The sequence below is a fragment of the Magallana gigas genome, chromosome 8 (genome assembly GCF_963853765.1).
Source record: "Magallana gigas chromosome 8, xbMagGiga1.1, whole genome shotgun sequence".
Lineage (NCBI taxonomy): Eukaryota > Metazoa > Mollusca > Bivalvia > Ostreida > Ostreidae > Magallana > Magallana gigas.
In genome coordinates, this window is record NC_088860.1 from 27,279,330 (window position 1) to 27,294,640 (window position 15,311).

General features: G+C 35.3%; 1 protein-coding gene across 3 annotated transcripts in view; it reads right to left on the reverse strand.

Moving 5' to 3' along the window:
- LOC109617882 (uncharacterized) overlaps positions 1 to 15,311 on the reverse strand; it is a 38,131-nt gene that overhangs the window by 7,871 nt on the left and 14,949 nt on the right. The window contains exons 4-9 of one of the 3 annotated variants that reach the window (XM_066069544.1): positions 12,853 to 12,919; positions 11,766 to 11,902; positions 11,271 to 11,412; positions 10,036 to 10,172; positions 9,541 to 9,682; positions 8,483 to 8,639 (exon numbers count right to left, since the gene is read on the reverse strand). In XM_066069544.1, coding sequence (XP_065925616.1) covers positions 8,483 to 8,639; positions 9,541 to 9,682; positions 10,036 to 10,172; positions 11,271 to 11,412; positions 11,766 to 11,902; positions 12,853 to 12,919 — 782 coding nt within the window. The remainder of the gene's footprint in view (positions 1 to 8,482; positions 8,640 to 9,540; positions 9,683 to 10,035; positions 10,173 to 11,270; positions 11,413 to 11,765; positions 11,903 to 12,852; positions 12,920 to 15,311) is intronic. The other 2 variants (XM_066069546.1, XM_066069545.1) reach the window with 2 other exon arrangements.

Sequence of the window (15,311 nt, forward strand, 5' to 3'; positions counted from 1 at the left end):
TAAAACTTCCGAAAAAATCAAAATTGTATTTCCAAATTTTTCAGTAAACAAACTTAAATCAGTTTTCGTTTTCTTGATAAGAGGTAGTGAGCTACAAAAAGAAATATCATTGGATCCCAAGTGAATAACCATGATATCAGGACTATTGTTATCTGTTAGAGAATTAACAGTTTCGACAAGGGAACACCATTTCATTCCTCTAATTCCATGCCAAGTAATTTGAACATTTTTTAGACCAAGATCTGAGGAATTTAGCATTGTTTATCTTTGATGTGCCCAATAAATAAATGAAGAACCCACAATAAGTATTTTCTTGTTTTTCTGAAGATTGTTATTTTTCAAATAAACTGTATGAATTTTATTTATGTCTAAAAGAATGCTCAATATTTTCCAATGGAATATACTTGTGATATTTTGAGCTGGGTAAGGCATTTTTGTTAAAGGGAAATGTTGTTTTGTCTCGTTCAAATAATATAAGATTTGTTCAAGGTCATCCTCTTGCCAGATTGCTCCTTGACAGGACATGAATTGTTCATTAGTGTTGATGAAAGATAGTGTTTTGACCATGTCAAACTTGGCCAAAAAAATAGATATCTCTTCAATCCATCTTTGACCATGAAGGTTAATATCATATCTGCAATCTGTGGAATCATCAAAATGTTCTTTTTCCAAATGTAATCTTAGAAACCTTTCTTGGCCAAACCCTAGTTCACATTTCCAGCAAGATGTTCTAGGATACATAAACCAAGGAATATGTTCTTGAATGACATGTCTTCTTACATGAGTAAACCTTGAACTACATACAGGACACTTTTTTCCCTTTTTACCTAATGTAGAACCTTTTATATGGTCTGGGAGACAATCTTCTTCATTATCTGGTTCAAAGTGACTCTCCTCTAAATCAGACATTTCTAAAAGAATTGTAATTTTTATTTACAATATTATATACTGTAACTTAACACTAGTTAATATAAAATTTAAGCATGTTTTTTTTTTTTTTTTAATATAATTATGATAAAAACAAATAATTCATGGAATATGTTATTCACATGCATGCAGAGATATTAATTTAATCCTGTACGAAATCCGCCAAGTATTTGGGTCTCTGTCTTGTTCTTTTTCCTCTTGTTATATCCTGATTTGTTCTATCTGCAGAATTGGAGTCTGAACTAGCACTCTGATGATGCATCAGAATATCCGACGCATCATCCCTAGCATTGAAAAGGTTAATAATATCAGAAACTTTATCTTCAGACTCCAAAGCTGCATTTAGAGATTCCTCACTAGTCTTTGATTCTTTGTCATTCTCATCAAAAATTTTATTTCTGATTCTTTTAACCCAGCCGGGATAATCCAGATCTTGACAAAGTTTGATGCGGTCATGATGTACAACAGTTTCTCTATTTCTCTTATCAATGATCTTAAATAAGACAGGTGATTTGACTTCAGTTACAATGTATGGACCCTTCCAAGGTGATCTTAGTTTTGAACTTTGACCCACTTTTGTAGCTGAATCTATTCTAATATCTCCAATATTATATGTATTTTGATACAATTTTGTGTCATTATAGCGTTTTTGTCTATTTTGAGCTTTGCCAATATTATCACGTGCAATTTGATGACATTCTGTTAAGTTTGTTCTTAGGTCCTGTACATACTCAGGAGCTTCTTTCTCTGGATTGTTTAAGTCACATGTACCTAAAATTAAATCTATAGGTTGGGTTGTCTCCCTTCCAAGGAACATAAAATTTGGTGTGAATTCAGTCTGTCTGTTTTCTGTTGCTCTTATGGCACCTGCAATCTGTTGCAAATGAAGATCCCATTCATGTTGTTTGTTCTTAAGATAGCATCGGATTACTTGTAATACTGAACGATTATATCTTTCCACTTGACCATTAGATTGCGGGTGGTAGGGTGTTGTTCGCGTTTTAGCTATTTGTAACAGATGACACAGTTTTTGCATAAGTACACCATCTACATTCTTTCCTTGATCTGAGTGAATTTCTGTGGGACAACCATACTTAGATATAAAATTATCAACCACAGCTTTTGCTATTGTTTTAGAATTTTGATTTGGTATTGGGACAATTTCTAACCATTTGGTAAATTGATCAATGATCATCAAGATATATTTGTTATCATTTTTCGTTACAGGTAAAGGCCCTAGTATATCAATGTGTACACGCTGCAGTGGATACCCTGCATGATACTGACCTAAAGCTGCCTTAGCTTTGATGTTTGGCTTTTTGTTTTTGTTACAAACACTATAATTCTGAACATAAAGTTTTGAATCTTGAGACATACCATACCAAATTGCGCATTGTTTTAATTTTTCATAAGTTTTGGTTTGACCTAAATGTCCTGCTGTTCTGTTGTCATGACATTGTTTTAAAATTTCAGGTTGCATCTTTTTTGGAACAACAAATAAATATCTTGTATGTATATGGTCTTCCCATAAATAGTACAGTACACCATTTTTTTCCTGTAATTGTGATTCACATGCCCACAAATATCTAACACTGGGACTACTAAGAGATAACTCTTTCTGAGATGGTTTTATCCCAGACTCTAACCATGTCTTAATCTTGTAAAGATCATAATCTTTATCTTGTTCTTCAGCTAACTCCTCTGGAATAAACATATCTGACAAACCTAGAGGAATTGCATTCAAATTGTCAACTGATCTTATTGTCAAGGGAACAACATAATCTATGTCATTTTCAAAAGTAGACCATTGTTGTTTTGCTCGCTTACAAAAATGACAACCTTCACAAGGTAATTGATTTAACTCTACCCCAGGCTTATAGTCATTACAAAGGTTCAAATCATCTGGAATTCTCGACAGGGCATCAGCATTGCCATGATTTTTACCAGGCCGATGTTGTAAAATAATGTTATATTGAGACAATTCCTCAATCCAGCGTGCAAGTTGACCCTCAATGTTTTTGAAGTTCAAAAGCCAGATTAAACTATTGTGGTCAGTTCTTAAAATGAATGTATTTCCTAACAAAAAATGTCTGAATTGTCTTGTAAAGGTAATTATTGCTAGGAGTTCTTTTCTGGTGGTACAATATTTTCTCTGGGCTGGTGTCAACACTTTACTTGCAAAACATACAATTTGTTCTTTACCATTCTGAATTTGACATAATTCAGCACCAACTGAATTATCTGAGGCATCTGTATCTAAAACAAAAGTATCTTTTGAATTTGGATATGCTAATGTCAATGCCTCAATGATGCATTGTTTAATGATATCAAATGCAATCTGATTCTCATCTGACCATGTAAATTTTGACTTTTTAGATGTTTTCACTAGTTGATACAGGGTATGTGTAATTTCAGCATAACCTTTTACATGATTTCTATGGTAGTTTGCAAATCCAAGAAAAGACTCTAATTGTTTTGTATCTTTTGGTATTGGCCACTTCTTAATTATTTCAATACTTTCAGGATTGACTGATATACCATTTTGACTGACTAACTTCCCTAGAAATTTTATCTCTGTCTGATAAAGTTCACATTTCTGAGCTTTTAATTTCAAATTGAACTTTTCAAATCTAGAAATGACAGAAGACAGATTCCTAGTAGGAGAAAGCATGTCCCTACCTAGAATAATGACATCATCTAAGTAAGCTAAGCACTCTTTCCATGTTAGACCTCTTAAAACTTCTTGAATAACTCTACTGAAAGTAGCTGGACTATTGTATAGTCCAAATGGTAATCTAACATGTTCATATAAGCCATATTTGGTGGTAAATGCAGTTTTGTGTCTATCTCTTTCATCGACTAAAACTTGCCAATAACCAGAAGCCATATCCAGTGAACTGAAAAAGGTATTTCCCCCTAGTGTATCTATACAATCTTGTATATTTGAAATGGGGAATGCATCTTTTGTTGTTACTTTATTGAGGGCCCTGTAATCAATACAAAATCTCATTTTCCCATCTTTTTTTCTCACTAATACAGGGGGAGATGCCCATTCTGAAATTGAGGGTTGAATAATGCCTTTTTCAAGCATTTGATCGATGTAACTCTTTTCTTCATTTTCAAAACCCATTGGTGTTCTACGAAGCTTTTGTTTGATAGGTCTTCCTTCGTCAGTGTTAATTCTATGTGTTATCTCCCCATTAAATAGCCCTAAATCAAAATCGTCTTTCGCAAAAACATGTTGGAATCTATTTAACAAAGAGAAAACTTCATGATGATCTTTCTTATCTAGATTTGTAATTGATCTCTCATATAAATCTTGCATGTGCATAGGTAACTGAGATGTTAAATTGTCTGAGGATGGGTTTTTAGCAGATGTATCTACTTCAATTTTATTGAGAGAAAATTCTTCTTCATCTTCCATAGAGATTAACTCATCTATTTCCATACCAAAATCTACATTCTTACCCTTTTTTAATGTTATGAATCTACCTGTAGGGTTTCGAAAAGAAATTTTTGTTTGTCCCGCACTAATTACAGAATTTGGTGGTAATAACCCATCTGAAATATTTTTGTCTGTCTCAACACAAAGCAAATCTTTGAAGGGTTTATCAATCTGAACGGGTATAAATTTAACAGATTGTGGTGGTATAACAGTTCTTTTCTGCAATGAAACTCTATATATCTCAACATCATTCTTTGAACCCTCTGTTTTGATTTTGGTAATAGGTATTAATGCTTTATCTACTGTCAGAGTAAAGTTTTCCAAATTGATGATGCAATTGTGAGCTCTCAAAAAATCTAAACCAAGTAATAAAGAATCTGCTATTTCTCCCACTACAACATCCCATCTTTGTTCTGTAGGCCCTATTCTTAACTTGACCTGTTCTGCTATTTTGCCATTAATGATGTTATTTTTTCCTGCTCCTTTTAGTATGATATCTTTCTGAAGTAGGGGCTTTGGTTTTAAACTCTCAAAAAGTTCATAATTCATGACAGTTACTTGGGCAGCAGTATCTATAACAGCATTGATTGTTTTGTTGTTTACAATACAGGGAACATAGAGAGTGTTTTTCAATTTGTTTTTGTTCCTGTAAAGTTCTTTTTCTATGGTTTTAAATTTTACTTTAGGAGGAGGCCTATCTGATGTATCTGAGTAGGGTGAAGAATGGCCTACATCTCCAACCGATTGAAGTTTAAAGGTTTTGTCTGAGGTGACGGTGACCTATTCTTAGACTGAAATGGTAAACTACTACTTTTACTGATGGGGCATTCTCTCGCAAAGTGCCCTTCTTGGTCACACTTAAAACAAGCTTGTTTTCTAGGACTGCTAGAAGGAGATCTGAACATTCTTGTATTTTCTCTACTGTTTGATCTAGACCTGTTTGTTCTAAGAATTTGAAGAATATCATGAATATTGTTTTTCATTTCCCAATTATCTTCTTCAATTCTTTTGACCCTTGATTCTAATTTTGAGAGTCTTGTCTGATCTGTGAATTGATTTGATGTTTGTTTTGTATTGTAAACAGCCATAACTTTGCTTATGTTTTCATCATCATCCTCACTCTCACTTTCAGAACTCTCAAACTTCACCCTTCTTGTCTCAGACTTTCTCACACCTAGTATTAATTTTTGGTTTGTGACTGCAGTTTTCATGTATTGTGTTGCCATATCTAGTGTAAGTGGGTTCTTGTCCATGGCAATGAGGGCAGCTTGTTTGTTGTAACAACCTCTCAAGAACGCATCTATGGCCACAGTTTGGCGGCAGTCTTCTGGTGTGTCTGGGTATTATCCATCAGTGGTCATCTCTAGAACTTTGTCTGCAAACTCTTCAACTGTCTCCTCAGAACCTTGTTTGACATCTTGCAGTTGTCGTCTGATAATGTGGGGAAGGTCTTTTTTCCCAAACCGTTCATCAAGCTTTGCACTCAGCTTTTTGAAACTTTTCTAGTCTGAAATTGGTCTAGAGCTGAAATATTTCAAAGCTTTGTCTCTGAGGCATTCAATCAATTTGTCCAGCTTTTGTTTTTCGGACCATTTATACCAGGATGAAATGTGGTTGAACTGTGTGAAGAAAGGTTTCCAGTCATTTTTTCCGTCAAATGTTGACATCTTTGGTGGACTAGGACCCTTTGACTGAAGCGTATCTGCACATCCAGTTGGGTTTGTTGATGATTTCCAATACACCCCATGTGGTGCCAGCTTGTCGACTTCCCTGTTGATCTTTTCATCTTCGAGTTATTTAAGCTTATTTTCTAACTGTTGCATTTTGTTTATCCACTTACTGTCTTGGTCAACTAGTCTTTGCTTCATGAGTGCAAGTTCATCGTCCTTAACAGTCATTGTTTTACTAATTGTCTTTTCATAATGAGATTTTGTGTTTTCTAATTCTGTTTGAAACTTTTGTTGTAATTTATTCAGTCGTTCTTCATGTTCTAATGTCAAAGTCTTTTCTAAAGAATCTAATTGTTTTTGTCTAGCAGTAATGTCTTTTTCAGATTGTGCAATTTGAATGTCCCTTCTTTCTATGTCTTTTGCTTGTCTGAGAATTTCTGCTTGTAACTTAGATACTTGACTTGAAAGATCTTCAACATTCAAGTGTGTTTTTTCTTGTTGTTTCACTCTCTCTCTGAAAACAATCACACCCTCACTCACAAGGGGATCCCAGATTGTGTTTGGAACTGTTGACATTGTTTTTAGGTCTTCTAATGACAAAGAGCCCCTCTCTTCTCTCAACTTAACAATAGCCCCAGCCCTTTTCTCTCCAATTATGTTTGGAATTGATTTTATTTCTGCCAAATTGGCATTGTTTATGTCTACAGGGTTTGAACTACTCGCCATCTTAATTGATTAATGAACACCAATAAAGACAGAAGAAACAGACGTGTTGTTGACTTCTCTATCAGAAAATCCGACAGAAAAATCTCGAGTGAATTTTGTTTTTTAATTTGTTATCAGAAAATCCGACAACAAAATATGTAATTTGTAAGAAAAAGATACGAAATGAAAGAAAACCCCAAATGACATAAATCAAAACAAATATTTTAATTGATAACACCTTACGAATTCACAAAGAAAAAAAATATTTGGCGCGAAATCCAAAAACACAAATTACACTTCACCGATCGAATAATCCTACCGGCGACGCCAATGTTGTGAAGTGATGTTAGTAATTGGATTTATTTATTGGTTAGTATTAAACGTGACAAGTGGTGAGGGGTAACTTAAAGTTACTACCCACCTGAGTTGTGTCTTGAATAGCCTAGCCGACCGGGGGACGTCTTTACTATTCCAGGTTCTGTTCACAACTGAGGAATAATCAATCAGCTGATCGGAATGCCGAACCCGATCTTAATTACATATACTACAATATGTACACAGACAACATTACCAATGAAAGTTCGAGCACAATTTCATGAAATCCGCCTTAGTCAGTCTATTGACTTGGAGTCAATTTAAGGTCTTCATTGCTTAGAATCACATGCGTTATGAAATCTATGAAGTTTTCTGAAAGTGACGTACAGAAGAAAACAGCTCAAACACCCATAAGCTTTGAGGTCTTAGTATACCAAGCTGTCTTGGTACCAATTCAAGCAGTTTACCTGTGATGTAAAGGCATCCTGTCCCCCAACTCTCCACAAACATAGGGGTAAGAACTCCAAGTAATCACTCACATCAGAAGCCCAATAACATTAAACATCAGATCAGAATGAGTGAGCTACAATAGGGTGTAGAATATATTGGAGCACATTTTTTTTCTGTGCATATTTATAATATGTGACCTTTGTGTTCTGAGGAAGATGGCTATGTTATATAACAGGTCTAGAAAGCTAGCAACATCCTGTTACTCTGTCAACCACCAAAGTTTTTCCTGTCTACAGGATATTGTGTGGAGAGTTCAGTATTCATTGAACTCTGATGAAACACAACTATTAATAGTACACCAGGTTTAATGAGACTGCAAGAGTTGTCCTTCTTGCCATGAAAATTAGATAAACTATTGGAGCTTGTATTTTTTTTTTCTCTTCTCTTTTATATACTGAACTTATCCTGATATTTTTCAGAGTCAACAGAACAATTTATATAATAAATGGTTTGCATAGCCATTACTTTCAACATTCAAATTTAAGAGAAGTACCAAATATTCTAATTGATTATAACTAGTACAAAATCAGACTTTAAGACTTTTTAATAGTTTTTTTGTTGAGACTATATTGTTATTTTGTGGGTTAAAACGGCTGTGAACCCACTGTGTTGAGACTTTTGTCACTCTTTGTAATAAGACTATTGGCAGTAAATATTGCATGTAATGTTTGATACTGTAAACAAGGTTATTTTCGTCACGCGTAATTTTCGCACTTTTATACTTGCAAACAGTTTCGCCTCGTCTTGAATTCGCCAAGACACAGTTTAACGAGAAATAATTTGAGACATTAGAATTCGCCCAGTCTCAAATTCGCCACTGACAACGAGTGTGAAAGGGGTGAAAATAAAACAGGGGCGAAAAATTCCCTGTATGCAGTAGTCTGATTGTTAATTCATTTAGAAGTCCTACCTCCCAGGGTCCTCATTAGCGTAGGTATTCTCTGAGTGCAGGGAAACATTTATGGGTTTGTCTGGACTTGAACGTCTGAAATCTGGACTTGAACGTATGAAAGTATCTGGACTTGAGGTTGGCGCAACCACAGCGACATTCTCTACTTTTCTAGCAGCTGAAAAATTAAATAACATGTCTGTTATCAATATCATTTCCATAAAAGAATAAGTACATTGCGTGGCTGGTGGGAAAATTTGCTTACTTATAAATGAAAGGGGAATGGAGAGCTACCTACCATTGTTTTTTTGTTTTTTGTTTTTTTAAGACCAGAGTCATTTGATACTTTGTATAAATGGTTGGCAAGCATTTCAACATGAATATAGATCATATTTCATGAAACTACATTAGGCTGGTAATTACAAACCCATCAGCATTTATAATTAATATGCTTCTAGAGAATTAAAAAAAAATATTGTATGAATATTCTATGCAATAACTGAGGTAGATAGATGTCAGTCCAAGTGATACAATGAGGCACTGCTTTATTTCACACTGTATCTTGTATCAAATCCTATCTCTATGGAAGTTGTTGGTGAGCAAATTTAGAGGGGCAGAGGTAACAGTGGAGTCCCTGTTCAAAAGGCTTGCAGGGACAGTAGAAAGACTTAAGGTGGTGGAGAGGCTTACAGGGGGGGGGGGGGGGGAGAAACTTATAGAGGACAGAAAGTTACAGGAGGAAGAGAGACTTACAGGAGAAACTTACAGGGGGTAAAAAGACTTATAGGATTGGAGACTTACAGGAGAAGCATACAAGAGTGGAGAGACATACAGGGGGGAGAGACCAGCAGGAGTACAGAGACTTACAGAAGGGGGGGGGGGATTTACAGAGTGGTGAAGAAACTTACAGGGGTTCAGAGACTTACATCAAAAGAAATTTAAAGGGGGTAGAAAAACTTACAGGGGGTAGAGACTAAAAGCTGACAGAAAAACTTAAAGAGTGAGAGAATAAGGGGAGAGCAGTCACTTACAGGGGGTGAAGAAGCTTACATGGTAAGGGGGTGAGTAGAGAGACTTACATGGAGGCGTTCCCTGATCCTGACTGACATTATCTGGTATGTAGGATGGCTTGGCAATGGTCAAGATCACAACCTCCTGTGTGGCCTTCAGTGCAGCCACAGCTTCCTCATGTGTCACATTGTCAAGGTTTGCTTCATTCACCTGTAGCAGATTATTTAATGGGTCATATTTATCTAATTATACATTTTTTGCTTGATTCAATGCAAATATGTTTGTTTTATAGTTTTCATCTTGGTAAACAACTCTTAATGTTTCGAGAGGCTAGTTCGTTGTTGCCATTTTTAGACTATATTCATCTCCTTTATGAGAAGAGCTTTGAATAAGTTTTAGAAAAATGCTTAAATTTTAGGGCTAAAATGTAAGGAATTTTCCTTTTTCTATACTAAATGATCGTTATGGCTAAAAAATCATCTCAATGATTTTAAGGTGGATTTGACTGACTACCAAGCCTCCTTATAATTATTGTCTTTAAATATCCCTCTGATTCCACTTACAGCAATAAGTCTGTCCCCCACTGCTAGCCGTCCATCCTGTTCTGCAGCCCCACCCTCAATGATTTTGGTGACAAATATTCCATTGTCACCTGGAATGTGTTGATTTCCGATACCCCCTGCTATGCTGAATCCAAGGCCTGCAGTAAAGACAAGAAAGTACCATGCAGTGTTGAGGCATGCAGAGAATGGTTAGGTAGTGAGTTGTGTTTACAGGGCTCTCAAATGTCCATGCCTGGGGTTGTTGAAGGCTTTATTCCTGATTACCACTTTCGAGTCACTTTTTTTTTTTAAACCAAAGCAAATGGGTTCTTTAAGTTGGTATTGGACACCATCTTATTGTAACATATTTCCAATCTAAATATCATTATCATTTCCATAAAAGAATAAGTACATTGCGTGGCTGGTGGGAAAATTTGCTTACTTATAAATGAAAGGGGAATGGAGAGCTACCTACCATTGTTTTTTCATTTTTTATTTTTTTAAGACCAGAGTCATTTGATACTTTGTATAAATGGTTGGCAAGCATTTCAACATGAATATAGATCATATTTCATGAAACTACATTAGGCTGGTAATTACAAACCCATCAGCATTTATAATTAATATGCTTCTAGAGAATTAAAAAAAAATATATTGTATGAATACTCTATGCAATAACTGAGGTAGATAGATGTCAGTCCAAGTGATACAATGAGGCACTGCTTTATTTCACACTGTATCTTGTATCAAATCCCATCTCTATGGAAGTTGGTGAGCAAATTTAGAGGGGCAGAGGTAACAGTGGAGTCCCTGTTCAAAAGGCTTGCAGGGACAGTAGAAAGACTTAAAGTGGTGGAGAGGCTTCCGGGGGGTGGGTGGGGGAGAAACTTATAGAGGACAGAAAGTTACAGGAGGAAGAGAGACTTACAGGAGAAACTTACAGGGGGTAAAGAGACTTATAGGATTGGAGACTTACAGGAGAAGCATACAAGAGTGGAGAGACATACAGGGGGGAGAGACCAGCAGGAGTACAGAGACTTACAGAAGGGGGGGGGGGGGATTTACAGAGTGGTGAAGAAACTTACAGGGGTTCAGAGACTTACATCAAAAGAAATTTACAGGGGGTAGAAAAACTTACAGGGGGTAGAGACTAAAAGCTGACAGAAAAACTTAAAGAGTGAGAAAATAAGGGGAGAGCAGTCACTTACAGGGGGTGAAGAAGCTTACATGGTAAGGGGGTGAGTAGAGAGACTTACATGGAGGCGTTCCCTGATCCTGACTGACATTGTCTGGTATGTAGGATGGCTTGGCAATGGTCAAGTTCACAACCTCCTGTGTGGCCTTCAGTGCAGCCACAGCTTCCTCATGTGTCACATTGTCAAGGTTTGCTTCATTCACCTGTAGCAGATTATTTAATGGGTCATATTTATCTAATTATACATTTTTTGCTTGATTCAATGCAAATATGTTTGTTTTATAGTTTTCATCTTGGTAAACAACTCTTAATGTTTCGAGAGGCTAATTCGTTGTTGCCATTTTTAAACTATATTCATCTCCTTTATTAGAAGAGCTTTGAATAAGTTTTAGGAAAATGCTTAAATTTTAGGGCTAAAATGTAAGGAATTTTCCTTTTTCTATACTAAATGATCGTTATGGCTAAAAAATCATCTCAATGATTTTAAAGTGGATTTGACTGACTACCAAGCCTCCTTATAATTATTGTCTTTAAATGTCCCTCTGATTCCACTTACAGCAATAAGACTGTCCCCCACTGCTAGCCGTCCATCCTGTTCTGCAGCCCCTCCCTCAATGATTTTGGTGACAAATATTCTATTGTCTCCTGGAATGTGTTGATTTCCGATACCCCCTGCTATGCTGAATCCAAGGCCTGCAGTAAAGACAAGAAAGTACCATGCAGTGTTGAGGCATGCAGAGAATGGTTAGGTAGTGAGTTGTGTTTACAGGGCTCTCAAATGTCCATGCCTGGGGTTGTTGAAGGCTTTATTCCTGATTACCACTTTCGAGTCACTTTTTTTTTTAAACCAAAGCAAATGGGTTCATTTAAGTTGGTATTGGACACCATCATATTGTGACATATTTCCAATCGAAATGTACAATAAAATCAATTATTACTTCGATCAATCTTTTCTTTCCCCATATTGTTACCCAACAGCGTAGCACAATGGTTAAGAGCGTTATCTATGAATCCGTAAGTCATGAGTTTGAATCCTTCTGGGGCTTTTATTATTTTCACCTTTCCAAATTTTTAAAAACATATTTTTTAATCAAGTATTGTAAATCTGAAAATTCTAAAATGGTGAGAGTATTTTGATTATTAAGTATTTTTACCCACATTAATATCGTCAGGTGTCCCTTACCACTTTAAACCCTAATCGTCACTAACCCCCTCCCTCCCCCTCCAAAAAAAAAACCCCACTATCCCCTTCCCAATTTAGAAAGACATAACTGAAATAAAGTTACAAACAAAACTTTCACCTGCCAATAAAATGAATGTTCCAATATTTACCAAAATGTTTCTAATATTTTCAAAATTGACAACTCTTGCCCAGTGTTGTGTGAGAGCCCTAGTTTTTTTTAAACTTTCCATTGCATTCAAATAGGAAAAGTCTGAAAGTCTTATAATAAGTGATTACCATTTATACTGATGAAAGCATTCTGAAAATACATGTATACAACAATTTACAGTTTTATGCAATGCACATGGAAATTGACACAAAAATAGAGGTTGATTTTAGCTGATTTTAAATCAAAGATCAAATCTTACAAATCATGTGTATCTCCCTAAAACATTTATTCTAATTAACATACATTAATTACCTTTATTGGATTTAATAAGTTGAATTTCTAAAACATTCTCTGTTGGTGCTTTCAGCCTTTTCACATGCTGAAAAATGTAAAATATAACACTCAGTTTTAAACAGTTTGTCTACAGAAGTACAACTGATCCTTTTATCTATACCCAAAAATAAAACAGTGGCGATCCTTTTATCTATCCCCTAAAATAAAACAGTGGCTATGTCTCTGATCAGTTAATAGCAAACTGTCGTGTATTTTATACCTTTTCAAGCCTGACATCAATATGACAAAAGAAAAACTTTAAACAAGAAAAAAGAAACCTTAAAAGATTCAGTCTCTGTTGACATAAAAACAAAAAGAAAGTACAGTAAAAAACGCCTATAACGAAGTCCCAGGGACGGGCAATTTTACTTCGTTATAAGCGTAATTCGTCAAGTTTACAACATGAAATAGAGCCTTGGGGAATGAAATTCACTTCGCTGTAAGCGTCAATTCATTATTAGCGTGTTCGCTATAACCGTGTTTTACTGTACTTTATATAACAAGAGCCTGTATCAAATATTGGTAATGAAATCTGTGACAGATGTGTGTGCATCATAAGATGCAGACAAGCTGGATCAGGCTGACAAACTAAACTACAGTATACCAAATACAGGTGGTACCAAACCTCACTTTGTATAAGAACTGTAACCCTTGTTAATTACAAAGTTGATTACCATTGGTTGGTTTAATGAAAAGACCAACGATTTAAACCCCTACAATAACAGTCCGGTAGGACATTAACATTGCACAATTTAATAAAACAGACCCGACTTAACTGCACACCAAGCCCGCTAGTCCCTCTCTCACAGCAGTGGCAGATTGAGTTATCTTCCAATATGTTTTTTATTTTATTAGTATCCACAGTATCAATTATGAGATGACCTTATCTCTTCATATTTACTATCGATCATTCACGGAACCTCCCTTCAACCACCAACTTTGGAGAATTTTTTGGGGTTATTGTTGTTTCGGTTTTCCTCATTATCTGCACTTAACGAGGCCGGGTCTAATTTGTTCTGCCCTAGATTTTTGAATGAAATTTTTTACCTGAATTTCTATTGATATATTCATTATTTTAAGATAGAAAAATAAGACATTTACCACACCGTTTGTTTAAGGGGCCATCTCAAAGTTTGTTAATTTTTAACATAGGACCCTATGGGATTTTGCTTGAAATGTATCAATTTTGCACATTTTCTACATTTTTTTTAAACTTCTGCCCTAGGGATTTCTTTTTCTGTTCTACATATTAAAGTTAGTGCTAAAAGGCATCAAATTTTTCAAATAAAAAAAAACTTTTACCTCCTGGTTTGTTCCAGGGGTCTTATCAAAGTTGTTTTTTGTATGCCCAATTTCCCAGTTTGTCAGATAAAGGCTATTTTATATTTGACAAAAACGGAAATGGTGATCTTTATAATATTATTAAATCATTCAGACATATTTAAGTAATAAATAAATATATCACATCACATATTAAGGGTCATTTATATAAGATACATGGTTACTGTCTTGAAATATATGAATTAAGCTATATTTAGGCGGGTTAAGAAAATGTGACAGAGGGCTAGGCTTGTTGAACCCTCTTTACGACTTCGACCCGAGCCCGAATATAGCTTATACTTCGAGACATTTATGTTTATTCCACAATATAATATCAATTTTACGCATCAAACGATCTATTTTCAATAAATTTCGCTGAATGTCTGCAGTTGAAACTATCACGCCATGGCGTCAACAAAGCAAAAAGATGACGTCATATTACAAATGAAACGCTGCGCGAATGCGTGCGTACTCGTTCTGTACTAGACGCGGCCTCGTTAAGTCATGGTTTAACACATCTTTATAATAGCAATGCCTGAATGGGTAGATTGACATCTGTCTTTTGTTTTGTTATCACTTTCAACTTCTTTATTGCTTACAGAAATTGATAAGTAAAAAGACACTAACTTAAAAACCAATAATTTGCTATTATGAAGATAATGAAATTGTCTCCGTGGTATGAATTGATTTTTTTTTTTATCTGACCTCGAGTGCAAATTGAATATTTGTCGTACTGATGATATTGTGTACTCGGTGCAGATCGGTTTGTTTGTCATTTTTCAAGCATAGCTGCCAAAACATGATGCATTATTAAGTGTGATATTTGTCTTTGTGCTGATAGCTCAGGGCACGGTCCTTTTGGTCTACTTAGGAAACCCAATAGATGATGATTTCTATGACTATCCCTACAAATGCCAGATACTCTTATTATAATGGTAAATGTCTGTTGATTTTGATAAAATGAGTAAGTAATTCATATGTTAACTTAAAACTTAATAATTTATTGTGATTTTGGTTTTTTATTTACTTCTCTCTTTCTTTCTCTCCCCTCTGGGAGGAGGGGGTCTTGAAAATAAATCCTTTTTGCCTCGTCTCAACAAGAGATGTCACACATTAAA